Genomic DNA, 20,470 nt, shown 5'->3' on the forward strand with positions numbered 1-20,470 from the left:
GGTCCTGCACTTGCGCTCAATAGTATTCGAATCGTCAATTGGCCTAAACATCTGCAGCATGTCATCGCAGCGACCTGGAGCGTTCAATAGTTTACGGATGGGAGGTAAGCCAACCCAATTTGTGGCTCATGTCGCCACGAGCGAAACCGGCCCCTTTGCACCTACTGACCACCTACTGACCCCCTCACAGAAGTCATCCGTGAGCGCGTTCAAGATGGAGTAACTGGCGAAACCAGAGAGCTTCAGTATACCCAGTGTAAGATTGTCGGCAATGGTTCTTTCGGCGTCGTCTTCCAGACGAAGCTCTCGCCTTCCGGCGAGGATGCCGCCATCAAGCGTGTTCTGCAAGATAAACGTTTCAAGGTATGCCTCTCTGCCCGCTCAATCTTCCTTTTACGGAGGAGAAAAAGACGGCAATACCCTAATAAGCCTCGACAGAACCGCGAACTCCAGATTATGCGTATTGTCCGTCATCCCAACATTGTCCAGCTCAAGGCCTTTTACTACTCAAACGGCGAACGAGTAAGCACCCCCACACTCCATCGCCATTCTCTCACACAATCTAAACGTCCCATGTACAGAAGGATGAGGTCTACCTCAACTTGGTCCAGGAATTCGTTCCCGAGACTGTCTACCGAGCATCGCGATTCTTCAACAAGATGAAGACGACCATGCCCATTCTGGAGGTCAAGCTCTACATTTACCAGCTTTTCCGCGCCCTCGCCTACATCCATTCGCAAGGCATTTGCCATCGTGACATCAAGCCTCAAAACCTCCTTCTCGATCCCACCAGCGGCATCCTCAAGCTTTGCGATTTTGGCAGTGCAAAGATTCTCGTCGAGAATGAGCCTAATGTCTCGTACATTTGCTCGAGATATTACCGCGCCCCTGAGCTCATCTTCGGCGCCACAAACTACACCACCAAGATTGGTAAGAACACACAGACGCAACACTACTTTGTGCAGCGTGCTGATTTACCCTCTCATAGATGTCTGGTCGACAGGTTGTGTCATGGCTGAGTTGATGCTTGGTCAACCCCTTTTCCCTGGCGAATCTGGTATTGATCAATTGGTCGAAATCATCAAAGTCCTGGGCACGCCTACTAGAGAACAGATACGCACCATGAACCCCAACTATATGGAACACAAGTTCCCCCAGATTAAGCCTCACCCTTTCAACAAGGTTTTCCGCAAGGCTGATGCGAACGCCATTGATCTCATCACCAAGTTGCTCGAATACACACCTACCGAGAGAGAGGCTGCCGTCAATGCCATGGTCCACCCGTTCTTTGATGAGCTGCGCGATCCCGAGACGAAGCTGCCTGACTCCAGACACGGCACGGGTCAGCTCCGCGATCTTCCCGAGCTCTTCAATTTTACTCGTCACGGTAAGCGCATCGCCCCCTTTCCCTGACTCTCCTTTGAAAGATACTAATTACTTTAAAGAGCTGTCTATCGCCACCGAACTGAACAGCCAATTAGTCCCCCCCCACCAGCGTTCTGTTCTCGCTGCACGAGGTCTCGATATCGATAACTTTACCCCGATGCCGAAGCAGGAGATGATGGCTAAACTTGATTGAGCGCCTTGAGTGTTCCTGGTGCTGATTTTCTCTTGTCTTTCTTGCCAACATGCTCTGGCTAGCCACTTGGTTCGAAGCTTTGCGTGGCAGCGGGGAAAGCCCCCTCTCCCCGCATGCAAGCTCTGTTCTCGACAATTTTGACGAAACCTGCCACTGACCTGCTCAGCCTAGTAATTGGGCGGCTCGGCCAAACCTCGCGGGATGGTGAGATTCACGTCCGATGCTCCGTCTTGAGCCTGGTCCCGGCAGCAAAGTCAACATAGAGCACCAGTCTAGGAGATGTTCTCGGGTGAACTGGCTTGACTGTGGTGGAACGCCCGATGAAAAGCTGCAGCAGATGGAGCTCCCACAAAACCCCAGCGTTGGTTGACGAAGTTGCATGTTTCAAACGAACGACGGTTACTCTGTTTCATTATTTGCATGCCTGGTGGCCTTGTTATCCTCACAGCGTGGAGATTAAGCGGCTTGAACGAATTCTTCTAGTTTCGGATGGGTCTTGCGCCATTGCGGCTTGACAGCTGTTGGTGGCTCTGCAAGGCATTACCAACCAAGGAGCAGGCCTCATGTCCATTTTCTTCCTTTGTTTATGAGCTGCATCAAGTTTGGATGGCCACGATTGTGATGAATTCGAAGCAGCGTTAACCGTCGGAGATCTGTTGGTAACAGCACTTCTTCTGCTTCATGTGCTGGCTATGGATGATGAATTATGCACGGTGGATTTTATTTCAAGGCGGAGAGCAATTATACCGATAAGCATTTCTAACGACAAAGTGGCGCAAGCCTGCCGCTTGTATACCATAATGCCATTGCAGGTCGGAATTGGCTGCATATTCGATATACCAAAATGAATTCAGGTTGTGTTTCTAGTTGAGGCGTTCAATGGTTGTTTATGTGGGTGACATGTCTGTATGTGCGCGCAATTCACTGGTGCTCATAGTGTCGATGTCTGTGGAAACAAAACATTCTGATTCAATTTATTGCCGTAGTTACTCTTTTCAATGATGCGCACATAACTATTTGGAGCAAACGCGTGTTTTAATTTTTCATGGTTGGTTATGCCAGGCTGTAGCTGGTGCCTGAGGCAGCACACCGTGTCCGTCTGTTAGCTCCATACCTCCTCGCGACGTGTAGCGTAGATGTTTGCGGGCAAGATCCAAGATCATGGTTGCTTTTCTTGTTGTGCAATCACAGAAACGGCCTTTTCTCAAGCAATAATTTGCAGACCGGCACCATGGCTGACAATGACAGGAGACAATTTGGAGGACAGAATCGCAAAAGACGCTATAGAGGTACGAGGCTCGAATTTGGAGCTATCGGGAAGCTCCAAAGGCACTGTGCGAGGACGTCCAAGCTGACTATTGCTCATCAAAATAGACGATGATGACCACTATGACCGACGCCAGAGGAGGCGACACGAACCAGCGCAAGCACCAGCACCTGCGCCAGTACCGGTCCGATTCAGAAAACAGCTCGTCGCCATTGCCGAGTCGCCGTTGCGCCGATGGGCCGACGAGGTGCTCTCCCTCGCACGAATGATGACCGAAAACTACGACGACGAGCATCTGCGTAGCCTCTACGTCAACCTGGTCCTACAGATGGCGCTGGAGCAGCCTCTAAAGACGCCCTTTGTGGCCGCGGTAGTGCTCGTCGCCAACGCGCTCAAGCCCGAGGCCATGGAAATTGTTCTTGAGCGCCTGGCCAAGGACCTGGAGAACGCCATTGCTGCCGGCAAGTGGACCGAGGTGAAGCTGTATCTCAAGTTTATGGCCTGTCTGCAGGGGAGCCTGGAAGGTGATGGAGTGTTTCCCCTTCTGGAGGAACTCTTCAACCGCGCGGCTGATCTGCAGACAGCCAGCTCCGAAGATGTACGTGTCCGGTGGGAATCGCGCCTATCGCTGTTGATGTTTTTACTAACTAACTGTAGACTATTGGAACCGAGATCGTCAAAATTATTCTCCTCACGATTCCCTACGCCATGGTTGCTGCGCCGGGCCAATTCAAGCAAAAGGCCGCCGAGCTTATGGACAAGACCGACATCATCGCCTCCGAGCCCCATGCGCTGCATGCGCTGGTCGACCCATACTATGGCAAGGGCAACGAAGACAGCTCGACTTCTTCTTCCAGCGTGCTGGTGCTTTTACAGAAGCAGCTGCAAGCTGAAGCTGCCAAGGATTGGGAGCTGGCCTGCCTGCCTCGCCCATGGCAGATGCCGCTCTCGGAGGTGGAGACGCAGGACAAGCTGGCGAATGCGCGCAAGCACGCGATTCCGGCCATCTCCATCCCGGCCACCCTGGTTACCGGCCCCCGTGCCCTTTTCCCAGAGGTTTACATGTCCGTCTACGCGGAGCAGGATGGCCTCGAGTCTGTGCCCGGCACGCAGCACATTGCCTCTTCTCTAATCCGCGATGTTCTCGTCGACACTATCAACGGCCTCGACTTCAACCGAAACGCCACGGCGCGCTTCCTCATGGACATTGACTGCTACTTTGCCGACGCCACTTTTGTGAAGCGCGCGACACCGTTTGACGAGCTGCGCAGCCTCGCCAGCAACGGCCGCTCGACCTGGAAGCCCGAAGACGTCGCCGTCGACACTGTCTTTTCGCAGCTCTTCCAGCTGCCGACGCCCCACTGCAAGCTTGTTTACTACCACTCAGTGCTCACAGAAGCCTGCAAGCTGGCACCGGCTGCCATTGCTCCTAGTCTAGGCAGAGCTATTCGATACCTGTACCGCAATAATCCGCGCATGGATCTTGAGCTGTCGTACCGTTGCGTCAATTGGTTCTCACATCACCTGAGCAACTTTGGCTTCACGTGGAAATGGGCGGAGTGGTCAGACGATGCCGCGCTGTCCGATTTGCACCCGGCCAAGTGGTTCCTCAACGGTGCGCTGGACAAGGAGATCCGGCTGAGCTTTGCGCAAAGAATTCAAAAGACTCTTCCCGAACCTTACCGGCATCTCATTGGTCCTGAAAAAGAACAGGACGTGCCAGACTTCAAGTACAAGAGCTCAGACACCCCCTTCTCCGCCGAGGGCCAACAGATTGGAGCCCTGCTGCGCCGCAAGGCCACTGACGAAGAGATACAGCCCATCATTGACGCCATCCAGACACAGGCCGCAGAGCGCGCCCTGGATCCCGTCGTTGCCAGCACCGATGTGTTCGTGACGGCCATGTGCTGGGTCGGCTCCAAATCGCTAAGCCACGTCCTCGCCTGTATTGACCGAAGCAAGGTCCGGCTGATCGACGCGGGTGTCGCGTCTCCGGCAGCCCACGCCCAAATCATCTCGTCCGTCATGGCCTACTGGCACGCGCACCCCGGCATAGCACTGTCCATCATCGAGAAGCTGCTCAACTACTCGATCCTGACGCCCTTTTCCGTCGCTGACTGGGCGATTCTGGCCGACAGTGCCTCGCACCAGGGCGCGCCAGGCGCGGCGCTGGCGCAGCCGCACATTTACGAGGCCATCTTCAACACCGTCTCCAAGGTGACGGCGCGTGTGCGGCAGGTTCTCGCGGCGCCGCCCGACAGCGAGCCCGATCAACAGACGCGCGCCAAAGAGGTGGCCGACATGACGGAGCTGTTCCGCACCATCAACGACGCGCTCGAGTCGTGGGCCGCCGGCACAAAGGACGAGCTGATGCAGGATGATGGTACGAGCGAGTCGGAGGAGGCGCTTATTCGTCGGTGGGGCCAGCGCTGGCTGCGCGTGTTTCGACGTCGTGCGGCGGTGGAGGCGGCCTTTGTCGCCGAGGCGACCAAGGACCATATGGTGGTGGATGGCGAGAATGGCATTGCGTAGACGGTGCGCGGGGCCAAGCAAGGCAAAAAAGTGTACAGTAGCGGTTTCCTTGGGTTGCATTGCTTCTTCAATCACGAGATTAGAAATCTATGGGTAGTAGGGCTATAGGGATACTGGGTTTCGATATTGGACTATATATATCTACATTGGTTTTGAGGAAAGAGCTCGAAGGAGCCGCCTGTGCTTGTAGTGACGTTGTTTCCAATGCCAAGTTTGGATTGTAGCCCACCATGATGGCTATGAGTGGTGGAGGGACCAAGACTCTTCTCCCCATTTTAGAATAAATCGGCGCTCGGTGTTGTGCGCATCACGCCAGCGAACCCAGAGGATCCCACAGCGGCAGGACCAGCGGCTCCTTGTCCAGCGCACCCAGCACATCCTCGCCCAGAAACTGGGCGTCCACCACGGCCTGGTACAGAAACTCGTCGGCCCAGGCGTCCGTCATGACCAGGTACCCCTTGTAGCCGTCGGCCTCGCCGTAGCTGTTCTGCACCTGCCAGCGGACAGAGGCGCCGGTGCGCTCGTCGACGTGGACGCCGGTGAGCACCATGGCGTGCGTCATGAGCGACTCGCCGGAGCGCAGACGGTCGGCCTTGCTCTGCTCCAGCAGCGTGGTGGCGGGCCCAAAGGCGGCGGCGTAGTCGAGCGCGGCGACGTCGAGCAGGCCGCGGCCGCGGTGCCGGAACTTGTCCACGTCGCAGCCGAAGAAGACGGGGCGGCCGGCGCGCAGCATCGCCACGCAGGCGCGCTTGAGCGTCGCCATGGACACGTTGATGTACGTGGCCGGGCGGCCGCCGACGACGTTGCCGAGGCGGTCCACGGTGAGCCGGGTGTGCTCTGGGTGCCGCGGGTCGTGCACGACGGACGTGAGCGCCGCGAGGTCGCACGCGCTGCCGGCGCCGGTAAACTCCCGGGCAAAGGCGAGCGGCGTGCTGCGGTGCTCGCCATACGCGCCGTCCTTGTCGGTAAACTGCCACACAAACTCGTCGTCGGCGCGCGGCGGCGCGCCCAGCAGCGTCGTCAGGATATCCTGGATCTGCCCGACCATCTGCGCCTTGCGGGCCGTGATGGCGGCGGCGTCGGCCGGTCTCGCGGCGGCGAGCTCGCGCAGCTCAAAGGCGCAGGCGCGGATCTTGGTGCCGAGCACGGCGCGCAGGCCGTCTGCGTTTTGCGCGCTCCACGAGTCCGGGTAGAGGCACTGGGGCACGACGCCGTACTTTTCGACGAGGTTGCGGAACATGTCCCACTGGCCACCGTCGTCGGCCGGGTCGAGCAGCAGGCGCTGGACGAGGCGGTCGTCGACGTCGCGGTGCGCCGTGTCGATGATGTGCTCGAGGACGTGGTTGGCCGCCTCGAGCTTGTCGTAGTAGAAGAGGTACTGCTGCGAGAGCTCCAGCGACGCGAGCCGGAACCGGGCCATGATGGGCACGCGCAGCACGTTGGTCGCCGCAAAGAGCCAGCAGCGGCCCGAGGCGCCCTGCGTGGTCACGGGGCTGCCCTGCTGCGGGATCACCACGTTGAAGACGTGGGGGGCCGCCGAGGCGGAGAGGAGCGCCTCGGTCGGATCGCCCTTGGAGAGCGTCAGGTGGCGCAGACTGAGAGAGAGAAGATGGTCGGTCAGCCCGAAGGGGGGTTCGATGGAATCGGTCTGGGGTGGGGGAGATGGGGGGCTCGACTTGCCGGTTGGTAACGTCGCTGAGGAATTGAGGCCCACGAGCCGTGACATCAGCGAGCGCAAGCGGCACCGCTTCGCGGGAGAGCTTTTGAGAAGTCATGGTTCTATGATTTCTGCTTCATTCATCTAGATGATCAAAATGAAAGACAGCATTCGAATGCCGCTCGGTGATCACGTTCTATCCAGGTTGTGGGAAAGCAGGGCGTGTTAGTGGGAAGCGGAGCTGTCTTGTTATCAAGGTCGATCATCCCATGTTTCTCGTCCGAAATCGCGGGGTAAAAACCCTTCCAGTCATGACAGGCAAAAAAAAAGAAGGGATGAGTCATGTGATGCTACGAGGGCTCACAAAACCCAATCAGGTAAGCAACACTGCGACCTCTTGTTTGTTCCCAGTGGCGCTGCAGTTGTCGGCGGTCCCCGGATGGGCGGTGTGAGCAACGAGTCCTATTGCCAGCGTGTGTTGCCGAGTCAATTGCGGACCGGACATTCAAAGGCCAATAGCTTCTTCAAAGTTCTTTTGTTTGCTTTCCGTCTTGTCCGGGCAAAGGTGCCGATTGGTTCGGAAGCCCCAACGCCACGCCCGCAAGCTCGGCAGTCATTCACAGCCCGGCATACGCCCAGCCAAACGCCGGTACGGAGTAGAAGAGCCGTTTATTCCGACCGAGACAGCAAGGGCAAAGTCGATTTTTGACCTGCAACGACTAGATTCCGGCGTGAGGGGTTGACCAATCAGGATCACGCTACCTCCAAACTCATCAGCACATCACACTCAGCATGGCGGTGCGGCAAGAATGCCTCGTACTCGTGAATAGAGGAGAATTACCCAAGTAGTTATATTCAAAGACCAATTCGCGACAAGCAGCTGCCCCCAAACCACCTTCTGCTATTCATTCCATTCATAAAACAATCCTGTCGTGAGTAATTATCTCACTAATCTATAATCCAATACCAAACCGTCACCGGAACGCAAAAATCCAAAAAGCAAGCCCAAAGCAAGTCGTCATGAATGGCAATCCAATCGCTTGTGGTTTACACAAACAAGTGTCGCTTAATTGGTCGGGGCGCAAGGATGCCTTGTGTGTCGATCGGTTCGTTCGCGCCTTCACCTATTTGCTTGAGCTTTTCCAAAAGATGGCTTCAGATTGTTAGCGATATTTCTCCATAGCTATTCACGGAGCAGCACTTACTTGATGGGCAGCAGTCCCCGGCTCTCCGCAACGGCCAGTTGCATCCTGTCCACGAGCTGCTCGTGCTCTTGCAGATGCGCCGAGATGCGATCGTCCAACTCGTCCTCGCCGCCGCCCCGCGCGATAAAGTCGCAGTCTGGCTGGTCACAGACCCATGTGCCCTGATATCCCGTCGGCATCGGATCCGGCAGCTTTTCAGCGAGGATGCCCAGCTTAACAGGCTTGGTCTCGTCGTCAATGTCCTCATTCTCACTCGATGCATCGGACGAGTCATTAATCTGAAGAATACTGTCCAGCTCTTCCGACTTGGCATCGCCCATGGTCTCGTCGCCGTCCTGGTCCGACGAAAAGTTCAACCTTTTGGCCGCTGATTCAGTGTCCGTGTCGTCGCCGTCGAGCGCACGGGACCGTTTATTGGTCGACTGGACAGGGCGTAGGCTCGACTTGCTACCAACGGGTCGGCCGGGTCGCTTGCCCATTCTGGGCGTTGCCGGGCTCGGTGTCCGCGTAACTTCTTGAGCAGGTTCAAGCCTCATCTCGGGCTTGCGGTGTTGGAACGGACGAGGCTCTCTCAGTATGATGCGGTAAGGTATGGCATCTGCCCGCAACGCAACAGGCACAAACGCAGTTTTGGAGAGAACCACGAGCCAGTCGTATACCTCTCCATTTTTATACTTTTCATGGTCGATGGCTTCAAGAAGAGCGGTGGCGTTGTAATGCAGAACCTCCTCGACGGGGCGCTTATGTGAGCCACTGGTGCTGTCCCTGTAGGTAGGGAATTTGTAGGTAAAATACAACTTGTTAAGAAGCTGAGATACCTTAACTCCAGTCTTTCCAGGGCTGATAGAGCCAAACGATTTCTCAAGCGCGGTCAGCACAGTCTGGAATGGCGAGTCTCCATCAGTCGCTACAGGGGCAGGACTCAGAGGTGGTGGTGTGGCCGGGTGTTCGCTTCGTCTTGGATGCATAGGAATAACTGTCTGCGGTGCCGCGGCGCTGGTAGAGCGATGCTTCAATCGTGTGTTGGGCGCATTAGATGCAGACTCTTCGATTTCCTCGATGCTTTCGCTTTTTCTCGACAGGCTCGTTCTCGACAGGCTCGTGCTCACGCGCGGCGGTGGCTCAATAAAGGACGGCGATCGGGTACGTTGGCGCGGGTTCTTCTTCGCCTTGTCAATCTTTTCAAAAAGTGGCTGGGTTTGTGTAAGCAAGGTCAGTTATCGAGCTCTTGCCGGAATTCGTGGGCATTCTGGGAGACGTACACCGTTATGGAGCTTCATCCATCTGTAAAAGACAGTCGACTTCCACTGCAGCCCGCCTTCGTCTTGCATGAACTGGGAGATGAGAAAGATAGCATGCTTATTGCATCTATCGACAACGTCATCAAACGTTGAACCATCGCCCACAGAGGCGGCATACTGCAGACAAGAAATTAGAGGCGAGCACAATGGTTCGAGAAAGCGATGCAGACCTTGTGGAATATTGACGCCAGCACATCTTTCTGCGATGGCGATTTTGACTTTTTGGAGCGCTGTGGTTTTTCATTCATCTCCTCGATGGTATCCATTATATTATAGTAGAGTGTCGTTGCTTGACACATGGTGTCGTAGGTTGCCTGGTACCTCGAGCAAGGGCTTATCTCAAACCAGCCCGCCCGACCCGACACCCAAATTTGAGGGCTGCCATCTTCTGTTTCGCCCACAGAGTACAGCAGACAGTGTCTAATTTCGATTGGAATTGGTGATCGTCCGCGCACGAGCACTGGGAGCCATGCCTGTTAGTAGAAAACACGGACAACAGATGGGCAAGTGAAACAAACCAAATCGTTTCTCGTCGGCGGTAAAGTGTAGATAGCCGCGCACGATAAAGGGACCGTTGGGTACAATGTGAAGCGCATTCTCAATTGTGGTGTTGTCGCGATTGAGAACAATGGCGTCGCGCAGCTGAAAGATGGGCCAGCCGTCGCTGGGTTCCGTCTTGGGGACGGAGCGCAGGACAGACGCCTCCTGACACCACTGGACGGAGGTGTCGTTTTTGACGGTTTCGACGCTCGAGGTCGATCCGCGGCGAGTGCGCCCAGTCATGATGCCGTGGATGATGCCAGCATGAGCCGGGGTGGAGGAGGGGGGGGAGGGCAAATGTCGTTCGTCGCTGGTGGGTGACGGGCGCTCGTCGCGTCGGGGCGACTGCGGTGGGCGGACTCAATAAGGTGGAATCGATGGTGGATTCTCAATGTCGATAAAGCCTGCTATGCGGTACGAAGAAGTAATGCACTGACTGACGATGCTTTGGGGGAAGCTGAACGCGACGGGCGTGGAGTGGTGATTTCCGTGAATGGCCGGCCAACTCTACGCGTGTTGGTGTAAAGTGGTGGGGCACAGTCCAGAGAAGCTTCCGTTCCTGCGCCAGAATGAAGTTTGGCCCGTGTTTATTTAATTGTTATTCTACGGATACCAACTTGGCAAAGTTCATATCACAGGGTAATATTCTGTTGGTTGGTTTCCAGAATACGCGGGCATCAAACGCTTCAATTGGCCTGCCAGAGTCAACTTGATACAGTGTCGTTCACAGTGCCAACACAGTACCAGTCACAGTGCCCCTACTCCCCAAGCTGTCAAAGGTCTACGCAGGCACAAGCCCAGCCTAACATCATTCGGTCTGCACTTGAATCATTCAGGAAAACGTCAGGTCAGGAAAGGGTCGGGAGGGGTCCAATCTTATCGCTTTCATCACCGTCTTGTTCCCGGCCTTGCTTTGCACCACCCCATTCTCTGCCTGCCTGGTATCGATTTGCTGCACGACTGTAAAAGCCAAAATGCTAGACGCTCAAGGGCCGTTCATGTCTTCCAATAAGTCGTTTGCAATCTTCGGGAAACGCGTTATAACTGGCAAACCGTCGCTTGCAACCTTTGCAGCCCCTGTCCCGACCCATCATTGTCACCAGGTAGGTTATGGCTGCTTACATCCGTCCCATGTCGGTCCCAGCTCCGTCGCCATCGGTCTACGTTTTATTATTGATCATGGCATGAAACTGATCGACGTGAGAATCGCCTATTCAATTTGCCAACTTAGCGAACGCTATTGTCGTGCCACCTCTCGCCCTGCTTCACTACTTGCCTGTTCAAATTGAACGGTTGCGACAGCACGTAGTAACTACCGAATGAAACGCTTCTGACCATGATGCAGTTTAGACCCTGCATGTAATACAATACAACCTTGAAAACTCGTTGTTGTGAGGGATCTATGCGGCTCCTCCGATGCCCCCCTTGTCCAAATCCTCGCTTCTTCCTTTTCAAGGTTTCCCGAAGCGCCTCCACTTGTCGAATTGGAGAATCCCGAAGTAACTAATAGTTGTCGGAGCCATTTTCATGTCGTCACAACCAACTCGGTGATAGAGAGGCTGGAGACTGTTGGTGCATCTGCATGCTGACAGTGAGTTTCCAGGTACGAGTATGTCACATACATCGATGAATACATTCACAGACGAACATCCACCGACGAGTACATACACAGCCGGTATGGCTTTTTTTTGTCCTCGACATGTCGATCTACTTCTACAGCCTGCACGGCTTGCTTTGTACCAGTTTGGTGAAAACGGCATGACGGATCTCTATCCGATGCACTCCCTCCCTAGCCAAAAACCCCCACGTCATATGCATGGAGAAGAATCCGGAGCAGCTTTGGCATGCAGTACAGGCAATGAATGCAAGCTCTTTGCATGCGGAGGCGCTCGAGTGATGCATCACAAGCCCCCTCTTCCCCCGCGGCCAATGCGGTCCCCTCGTCTGCGAGTGTGATGCGTCGAGAGTCGATAGATGGCACACCACTTCTGATCTCAACATCGGGCAGCTCTCTTTTTCAGCTTAAACATTCCACATTGGTGCTCAATGGCCGAAGCTTGTGCCGCGCATCCCGCTCGTGATGCATGCATGACGTCCGCTTACGTTGGAAACGTAGACTAGACGCATTACTAGAACTAGAATCGTGGAATCGTGCGCCCAAACATGTGCGTGTATCTATGGGTGGATGGTACAAACCAGTCTGTAATACCTATGCAGAGCAGCCGCAACTCAATGGCAAGAGAGACCTCGGCGACTCCTTATTCCATGCTCCCATGTCGGCTGTTCCCAATTGCCAGGGTTCTTTTCATCCATCATGATACCTTGTTTCAAGTGAGACTTGGGGTCCATATTTCAGACCACCACCAGGTCCCGAGGTGGCGCCTGTTCGGCCGTCGTCCGATCGAAGACGACGCGGCGTTGTCCTACGAACCTCTAGCTCATCTCCAATCCCGAAGCTGCACGGATCATGCTGGAGCGAACAAGGAGAAACGGATGGCTACTCCGCACTACCTTTTAATAAACCTGTGTGTCTCCCGTTTCTTCGTGGAGTCGAGATTTTAAACTTTGAGCCTTTTCGATAGAGCGGCCACTTTTATAAAAACAATGGATACTTGTTCAATCACTTTAGCGGGAAGCCGCCGAGACCGAGATCATATTCTGGGCAGGTCCTTGTTCTCTGTGGCTTCCTTATTCTTTACCGTTTCCAGATGTTCCCTTTTGTCACGCCAGCCAAGTACTCTTCTCTGATCATGGCTGACTCAAGTTAGATAGTATAGAGCAAGTTAAACACACAATTAACTAGCAACTTTATAGCCTTGTACATACGTTTGGCTCCTATTTTATTTCGTAGCCCCTAGCCCAACTTTCGCTAGCAGGCCCCATGTCATAATCCGTATTGGCAACGACGACATGCTGGTCTAGGCCGCCCATATACCGAGCGTTATAGCCCAGCTTCTTGGTTTCCAATCAGCACAGCAAGTGAAGAAAAGATGTGTGATTACGGTCAAGCCAAAGTAGACTGCCAGTATCAGCCCAACGCTCTAGTAAGGCGACCCAACAGAAGACGGCACAACCCTCAAAGAGACCTGAGAGGGGGAAAACAGCGATTCCGACCGCCGAGTAAGCTGTAAGCTGCCGCGTGTGCAAGAGCCCACTACCGAGACAAGGAGAAGATCTGGAAAGTGTTCTAGGCTGGGACGTCGTCGATCCTCGCCACCCCTGGCCCGGATTTCCGACCAGGTTTCTGGGCGTTGGCTTATTTTGTCCTCCTCACCGTGAAACTAACTCCTTCAATTATGAATCTCCTGCAGCCAACTACGTACTGGGCCACAGGCTTCGGGTTCTTGACCGCCGGCGTCGGACGCAGCTAATGAGCGGCGAGCCCGCCCACACCTTCACCAAACAATTGTCAGGATCCGTACCATCCCATTCGCACGCGGGCTCCTGCAGATATGTACAGATGGGAGGTGCCTCCTCCTGAGACTACTGGTGTGACCTCGATCCAGCAAAGCAACCTGTAGCCTCCTTCCCTCAACCTCGACCTCGACATCTTGTTACCCCCATTCGACACACACCACCCCTTGTCACTTGCAAAAGCACAAGCACAATGCTTGTCCATCTCCAAATCCCTTGCGCGCCACAAGCTTCGGAAACCCTGCGAGGTGAACCCGTTCTCGAGACCAGCCACTACCAACTCCGCTCCGACTCACCATATTAGTCCGCTAGCCTGGCGCTTACTCCATGCCTAGTGAGGTGGCTAGTAAACTAGTTAATTATAACTTGTCCATATTATTAGTGAATACCTGGTGAGCTTTTCTTGCCTTCCTTGCAGACTTCCGGTGAGCCTTTCAGCCCCGATTCTGGGCCACGGCAAATCTTATTCTTAGTCTCGCCCTTGCTCCATACCGCTCATCGGCCGCCCTGCTCCCACCTCCGGCTTGCCCTTTCGTCCTCCTCCGTCTGACCTGATGCGCCATGTGCCCTGTTTCTTATCAGCCAATAGGTCCTTTGTAGTCATGCCGTTGAAACCTATTGTAACACGGAACAAGGTCCCGGATTCGCTTGCCGCAGGACCCTGGGCGGCCGACAGGCTTTAGCAATGGTATATAGTTATAATTAGCCTCGACAACTGACTCTTGTCCATCCAACGGCCTCCCGCCCTCTCTTCAGCTTCAAATTGCACGGCCCTTATTACTCCACTTTTAGCTTCTCGACTCAATTCACTTACTCGGAATCAGAGGAGTTTGAAGATTTTGAGATCCTTCAACTCGCACACTCTCACACTCTCACAACTGTCGCGCCATGGCTGCCTTGGAGGAACGGCTTCCTCCGCCGCAAGACCTGAGCCACCACTTTTCCGAAATCACCAAAAGGCGGACACCCAGTTCCATCAAGGAGTTTTATAGATTCTTCGCTATCCCCAACATCGGAAACCTTGGCGGAGGTACGAAGTTCCCCTGGCCCTGTTTTCGGCAATTCCAGCACGTAGTTGGCCGAGCGTGGACCGTTTGCTAACCCTGGACTCTCTCAGGTCTGCCCAATGACGAGCTTTTCCCATTCGACACCCTCGAGGCGCAGACGGCCAACCCAGATCGCTACCAATGTACACCAAACCACCCCGTGTCCGCGCGCCAGGGCAGTGTGCCCGTCGCGGAGAAGAACAAGGCGCCGCAAAGCGACACCAAAACAGCATCGTGGCGCATCAAGGTGCCCAAGTCGACGCCGCAGACTGATCCGGTAAAACGCATCGACCTGTCCACCGCGCTCCAGTACGGCACCGCCGGCGGCTACCCTCCGCTCCTCTCTCTGATCCGCCAGTTCACGCGGGAGCTGCTGCACCCGACCGTCCCGTACCGAGGCGGGCCCGAGGTCATCATCACCTGCGGCTCGACCGACGGCTTCTCCAAGACGGTCCATCTCATCAGCAACGCGTGGAACCCGGACCGCGATCCCGTCGCCAGCCGCGCCGGCATGCTGTGCGAGCGCTACGTGTACAACAATGTGCTCGCCTGTGTCGAGCCCAGAGGGATCCAGGTCGTGCCTGTTGACATTGACGCGGACGGCATGATGGCCAACGGGCCCGGCGGTCTGCAAAGTGTCTTGGAGAACTGGGATCCCCGACAGGGAAGGCGCCCGCATTTCATGTATTCGGTAACAATGGGCCACAACCCGACTGGCACTGTCATTTCGGTGGAGCGACGACGCGAGATCTACGCCATCTGCCAGCGGTTCGACATCATCATTGTCGAAGATGACCCGTACTGGTATCTGCAGTTTGCGTCCGCCGCTGAACGCGAGGCAGAGTCCAGAGGTTATGCGGCCAGACCGGCCGCGCCGTACACGCCCCCAAAGCTGACCGGGTACGATTTTCTTGATTCTCTCGTTCCTTCGTATTTGAGCATGGATGTAGATGGGCGCGTCATTAGACTGGACACCTTTTCCAAGACTATTGCGCCTGGGTGTCGATTAGGCTGGATCACAGCTCAGCCGGCTTTCATTGAGCGATTGGAAAGGTAAGCGCAGATACTCCCCTCTAAAAAAAATTGGCGGTCAAAACTGACATCTGGACAAGAATCACCGAAACGACTACCCAACAACCGTCTGGTTTCGTGCAAGCGATGGTTGTTGAGATGTTGATGGGACCTTCTCAGAAAGAGAAGATCTCGTCCTTTCATCAGCTCAGCGCCAAGGAAAAGGCGCAGTTCAAGAGCTGGGAGCTGGACGGCTGGGTTCGGTGGCTCGAGGGGCTGCGCGGCGTCTACGAACGAAGGATGCTGCGCATGTGCTCTCGGCTCGACGAGAGCCTGTTCCAGCTGAAGCAGTCGACGCCCGTCAGCGACCTCGACTCGGACTGGGGCGTCATCACCAAGACGCGCATCATGTCGTACGACTGGCCGCGCGGCGGCATGTTCGTCTGGGTGCGCATTCACCTCGAGAACCATCCGCTGTGGCAGGCCAAGGGCGCCTCTGTCCCGGTGCTGGACGGACCGGCCCTGGGGCAGGCGCTCATGATTTTCCTGACGCACAAGCCGCAGCTGGTCATTACCGCGCCCGGCGCCATGTTTGCGGCCACGCCGCATGTGGCGGCGGAGACGGCGTGGGCGTATCTGCGGCTGTGCTTTGGCACAGAGACGGAGGCGAAGATCGAGCCCTGCTCGCGGCGCTTCGCGGCCGGACTGCAGAGGTTCTGGCGCATCAAGAGCGTCGAGGAGATGGAGCGTCTGGTCGCGGAGCTGAGATCGTCCAGCGAGCCGGAGCTGGAGCATCTGGCCAACCTGGGCTTTGAGAGCGATGAGTAATGAAGAACGACGAGGCTGCGGGCGGGACGTCCCTTGTTGGGGGCCGCGACTTTTGATACCACCCCACGCTATGTACATAGATGGCACTACACATTGCTTATGAGGAACGATTGGATATAGGGCGCTTAAAAATCGCACAGTAATGAGGTTTGGAGCATTGCAGGTAGAACGCAACTAAAATTTAGTTTAGAAACAAGTCTTGGTATTTTCCCTCATCACTCTAGCAAACATCAAGTTGACTCGCTATTGAGCAGACTGATAGCAAAATGTAACGAGAAGTTTAAAATGTTCATTCCTTTTTTCATGCCTGCACTAAGACTAGAAAGAAATCATCATCCCATGTCCACACTGCACACCCAGTATGACAAACTTAGTTCTGCTTCTTCTGAGCCTCCTGGGAGAAGACCTTGGCGTAAGGGTTAAGACGGAGCATAACCTGCTTGTTGCGGAGAGGGTTCTTCTTCTGGACGCCAACGCGCTTGGTGGTGGCCTCGCCCTTGGGGGCGTTGAGGGAGCTCTGGATTTCAGACGAGTTGATCAGACGGGAGAGATCCGACTGGGAGACGACGTTGGAGGGCAGGAGGAAGTCGCGCTTGTGGCTCGAGGCCTCGGTGGTGGAGCCGTAAATGTCGTCGAGAGCCTGGAAGGCGGACGAGGTCCAGACGACGAAGCGGCCGAGGTGACCACCGGGGGCGAGCTGGAGCAGGTTGAGGGCGTTGACAGGGCACGTCTCGACGCCGGGGATGTTGCGGAAGCCCTGGACGAGGTCCTTGCCGTCCGTGTCGGAGTTGTAGACGACGAGCGGGCCGCGGCGCTGGCGGTGGCGGCGACCACGGAGCTTGCCCTTGCCGGCGCGCAGCTTCTTGGAGCCCTTGACCTTGTCGAGGTCCGGGCCAGCGCCGACGGCGCGGAGGAGGGCGGTGGCAACCGAGGTCTTGACGGCGGCGTCGGAGCCAATGACCTCGGAGTCGATGACAAGAGGCACCTCGGCGACGGTCATGATCTGGTGGCCACGGGCCATGAGGAGAGGGGCCACGGCGGAGGCGGCGAGGGCAGAGCACGTCGCGTAGCGCTTCTGGCCCTGGTTGATCTTGACGTGCCACTTGCGCCAGATCTTGGTGGGCGCAAACATGCGGCCGGAGCGACACATGTTACCGAACGCGGCCTGACCGGCACGGTGAGTACCGGAGCCAGAGACACGGGGGATACGGGCGACGGCACGACCTGGTGATGAATGAAGCTTGTTAGTCCAGAATTCTCCTCGCCTCGATGGGTGGTCGTTTGAGAGCAAGTCCAGATGCTGGTTTCGGGTACCGCCACAAAGTTTCAGTCGGGAGCCTCATAATGATGGGCGAAAAGTCCTCGGCCTTCTCTCTCTCGCTCGTCCAAACTTTCTTTTGTGGCGGTTTTTTCTCGATTTGCAACATCTCGACCCCCTCCAAACGGACAATTTCACTAACCAGTGCCCCAAGACTCAGCAGAGGTCTGGTGACCAGCCTTCTCGCTCACCGAGTACGGCTGGCGCTTGTTCTTGGCCATGCCGGTGTGCACCTTCTGGACAATGTCGGGACGGATAGGGCTCGAGAAGACGGCGGGAATGGCGTGGGTAGCTCCGGTGGGAGCACCATCCTTGCCGATGATGGAGACGGTAGGTCGCGAAGACATTGCGAATGATTGTCGGGGGGGTAGGACCTGAGTTTGTCAGTCTCGATTGGCTCTGTGGTGTTGTGTCGGTGCTGAAAACGTGGTATTCGGGGGGTCGTACCTCGATCGTCGAATGGCTTAAAACTTGGTGATGCAGAGCGGAACTTGGGATAACGGGGCGGCGCACCGTAAATTTCGCCCACGGTTTTTTTTTGCCCTGCGGCTGCCCAAATTTTGCGTGGTTTGGTGGGCGTGACCCTAATGGTGGGGTATCGTTGTCCAAGTCACGTGCACATGCTCGCTTGATTGAATTATTCCAGATCGAGCTGGCCCCACCTCAATCGTCCAAGTTGCAAACCTCGCGGGAGGTCGTGTAATTCAAGGCAATGAGATTTTGTCGCATTAGTGCCGTTTTCACCTGATTTTATTCACATGTTAGTCTTGATGTTCTCAGAGTCTACTTTCATGATCGCAATGCAAGTCTCTGACTCAAGCGGTCGCTTACGCCTGCGATAGCCAAGACATCCTTCACCTACAAGTTGTCATTCGGGCTGCAACTCTACCCAGCCCTGCCAATTTCGCTGTCATTGGATAGAATAATGGTTCCAACTTTCCAGACACTAGCTTTAGAATTTCTTGAGGACCTACGCCCGAGCCATCGTTTCAAGGCAGAGTATAGCGAACATGTCACTGTCCAGATCAGCCATCGTTAGTCAACGCAAACGGCTTTCCTTAAAATGTGGTCTCGATCAAAGAGCAATGTATGTGGGATTTGCGCCCGTAGTCTAAAGAGCGTATTTTACCAGAATTCGCCCTGAAATGACCCGATAGTCTTTCAGCCAGCGATGGCATCTCTATCACCTGATTTATCGCCGTCACCTTTATTTTCTGATCAATCCGACCTCGAGAGCCGTACATCTCAGGATGCACCTTGCATATCACGAATTGGTCACTACTTTTGTGTAACGTTGGCGAACTCTCTAAAGAGGGCAAGAGGTACGCAAAAGGGCCTTGAAGACCAACCTAAGTAGACACAAATTTAACAATATAAATACTTCATCTTGTCAACGTGTATGTACGTTCAGGGCTCCCCATTTAGTTCAGCGGACCTGAACTAGCCAGCTGGCCAATAAAGCTAACCTACCGGCCAAACGGCTACTATTATAGCATCAAGATGGGAAAGCGGGCAAACTCGTTCTTTCCTTCTTTTTCCTCCGTTGGCCTTTTTTTCTGAATTCGCAATATGCTTTACTATGCCGCGAGTTGGCCACTGATCCTACACATAGTCAATGCCAAGCTTACAGGATGCTGATTAGGTAATCTCGCGAGCTCAATCCCACTCTTGTTCAAAACCCGCACCCAGTGTTTCCTCCTTTTCTTCTTCTCCTCCACCAAGGCCCGACACGGTACATGCCGCTCGTCTCACTACTACGCTTCTCATCATGGTCGCCTCTTCATCGCTGCTCTGCAATCGGACAGCGCCGCTGCGGACGGGGAGTGATTTTGTGCCCCGATAGCTGTGCCTGCTCTGGAGCTTGAAGTCTGCCGAGACGCAACTTTTCGTAGCATACAACACACAACACTAACTACTGTGACGTAGCATTTTGATCCGGACTAAAATTGGGCTGTTTCAACCTCACTCCTCCGTGGTATTCAGCTCTCATTCCATCCGGAGATTAACCTTTGCCACTGATACTCTGCACCCTTTCTCTTCGCGAGGAGGGAATTGGTGAACTCAACGCTGCTTCCTCAAGCACGAGTTCATGCTACAGCAGAGGGTCAGACATTGCTTGCTCCGTCCTCACATTTCAATATTGGCTGCTAGTGTGTGAGAGGGGAAGGAGAGCCATTGCCCTCCTTGATTGTATTGTCTAGTTATTCCACTTGTCTCGTACTCGCCCCTGGGCTCATCCGCGTCGATAGTATGACTACCGACGGGCAAATCCTTCGAGAACTCGCAGACAGGAAACCATTGCGCCTCTCTAGTTTTTTGTGGTTTTGTTTATCATCCGCTGACTCCTTACTTCTTCCGCTTGGGTATATCGCCTTCATATTCCCTCCTTAGCAACCACCAACAGGCTACCACCGCGTTGCCCGTTGTCCTTTGTTCCTTGAATACCTTTGTAAAATTTTGGCGTCATGTTCAACATCCCGTCTTCTTCTGCAAACTCCTTCATTGCCCATCCGTTAGACATGCGTGACGTCGTCAAAAAAAAAGGTACCATGCCCACAGGCCCCCATCCTTGTCAGCTAATGACCTCGATAAACCAAATGCCTGTCCCAGCATAAAGTGTCGAAAAAGTGCAACCTGAATGCCCATAGAGTCAGCTGAAAGGAATCATCACTATTGGAAGTCTCTCCGACTTTTATCCCGGCATAGCCATGCATAAAGGCTCGGCGAATGCAAGCCTTCAGCAATCGGCAATTCTGCTTGCTGCCCCCCCAA

General features: G+C 54.9%; 9 protein-coding genes across 9 annotated transcripts; 5 read left to right on the forward strand and 4 right to left on the reverse strand.

Moving 5' to 3' along the window:
- Positions 1 to 58: 58 nt before the first annotated feature.
- On the forward strand, positions 59 to 1,579 carry CCM_03795 (protein kinase gsk3; the record flags this gene model as incomplete). Its single annotated transcript, XM_006668943.1, has 5 exons — positions 59 to 104; positions 191 to 522; positions 582 to 930; positions 989 to 1,387; positions 1,482 to 1,579. 5 exons carry the CDS (start codon positions 59 to 61, stop codon positions 1,577 to 1,579), a joined length of 1,224 nt encoding a protein of 407 aa, XP_006669006.1.
- A 1,231-nt stretch (positions 1,580 to 2,810) lies between these two features.
- Positions 2,811 to 5,378, forward strand: CCM_03796 (cap binding protein; the record flags this gene model as incomplete). The annotated part of the gene is made up of 3 exons (XM_006668944.1): positions 2,811 to 2,913; positions 2,954 to 3,444; positions 3,504 to 5,378. 3 exons carry the CDS (start codon positions 2,811 to 2,813, stop codon positions 5,376 to 5,378), a joined length of 2,469 nt encoding a protein of 822 aa, XP_006669007.1.
- A 307-nt stretch (positions 5,379 to 5,685) lies between these two features.
- Positions 5,686 to 7,153, reverse strand: CCM_03797 (bleomycin hydrolase; the record flags this gene model as incomplete). Its single annotated transcript, XM_006668945.1, has 2 exons — positions 5,686 to 6,973; positions 7,059 to 7,153. The coding sequence occupies 2 exons, from the start codon at positions 7,151 to 7,153 to the stop codon at positions 5,686 to 5,688; spliced, it is 1,383 nt and encodes a 460-aa protein (XP_006669008.1).
- A 1,083-nt stretch (positions 7,154 to 8,236) lies between these two features.
- Positions 8,237 to 10,712, reverse strand: CCM_03798 (uncharacterized protein; the record flags this gene model as incomplete). The annotated part of the gene is made up of 6 exons (XM_006668946.1): positions 8,237 to 9,433; positions 9,503 to 9,658; positions 9,712 to 10,001; positions 10,060 to 10,440; positions 10,519 to 10,588; positions 10,695 to 10,712. The coding sequence occupies 6 exons, from the start codon at positions 10,710 to 10,712 to the stop codon at positions 8,237 to 8,239; spliced, it is 2,112 nt and encodes a 703-aa protein (XP_006669009.1).
- Positions 10,713 to 13,071: 2,359 nt separating this feature from the next.
- On the forward strand, positions 13,072 to 13,602 carry CCM_03799 (uncharacterized protein; the record flags this gene model as incomplete). Its single annotated transcript, XM_006668947.1, has 3 exons — positions 13,072 to 13,125; positions 13,175 to 13,201; positions 13,495 to 13,602. 3 exons carry the CDS (start codon positions 13,072 to 13,074, stop codon positions 13,600 to 13,602), a joined length of 189 nt encoding a protein of 62 aa, XP_006669010.1.
- An 86-nt stretch (positions 13,603 to 13,688) lies between these two features.
- Positions 13,689 to 14,178, forward strand: CCM_03800 (uncharacterized protein; the record flags this gene model as incomplete). The annotated part of the gene is made up of 3 exons (XM_006668948.1): positions 13,689 to 13,798; positions 13,878 to 13,887; positions 13,969 to 14,178. The coding sequence occupies 3 exons, from the start codon at positions 13,689 to 13,691 to the stop codon at positions 14,176 to 14,178; spliced, it is 330 nt and encodes a 109-aa protein (XP_006669011.1).
- Positions 14,179 to 14,383: 205 nt separating this feature from the next.
- Positions 14,384 to 16,380, forward strand: CCM_03801 (aromatic amino acid aminotransferase 1; the record flags this gene model as incomplete). The annotated part of the gene is made up of 3 exons (XM_006668949.1): positions 14,384 to 14,525; positions 14,613 to 15,594; positions 15,654 to 16,380. 3 exons carry the CDS (start codon positions 14,384 to 14,386, stop codon positions 16,378 to 16,380), a joined length of 1,851 nt encoding a protein of 616 aa, XP_006669012.1.
- A 370-nt stretch (positions 16,381 to 16,750) lies between these two features.
- On the reverse strand, positions 16,751 to 18,045 carry CCM_03802 (60S ribosomal protein L4; the record flags this gene model as incomplete). Its single annotated transcript, XM_006668950.1, has 2 exons — positions 16,751 to 17,604; positions 17,841 to 18,045. The coding sequence occupies 2 exons, from the start codon at positions 18,043 to 18,045 to the stop codon at positions 16,751 to 16,753; spliced, it is 1,059 nt and encodes a 352-aa protein (XP_006669013.1).
- Positions 18,046 to 19,300: 1,255 nt separating this feature from the next.
- Positions 19,301 to 19,627, reverse strand: CCM_03803 (uncharacterized protein; the record flags this gene model as incomplete). Its single annotated transcript, XM_006668951.1, has 3 exons — positions 19,301 to 19,332; positions 19,384 to 19,566; positions 19,612 to 19,627. 3 exons carry the CDS (start codon positions 19,625 to 19,627, stop codon positions 19,301 to 19,303), a joined length of 231 nt encoding a protein of 76 aa, XP_006669014.1.
- Positions 19,628 to 20,470: the final 843 nt, after the last annotated feature.

The sequence above is a fragment of the Cordyceps militaris genome, assembly GCF_000225605.1.
Source record: "Cordyceps militaris CM01 unplaced genomic scaffold CCM_S00003, whole genome shotgun sequence".
In the NCBI taxonomy this organism is placed as follows: Eukaryota; Fungi; Ascomycota; class Sordariomycetes; order Hypocreales; family Cordycipitaceae; genus Cordyceps; species Cordyceps militaris.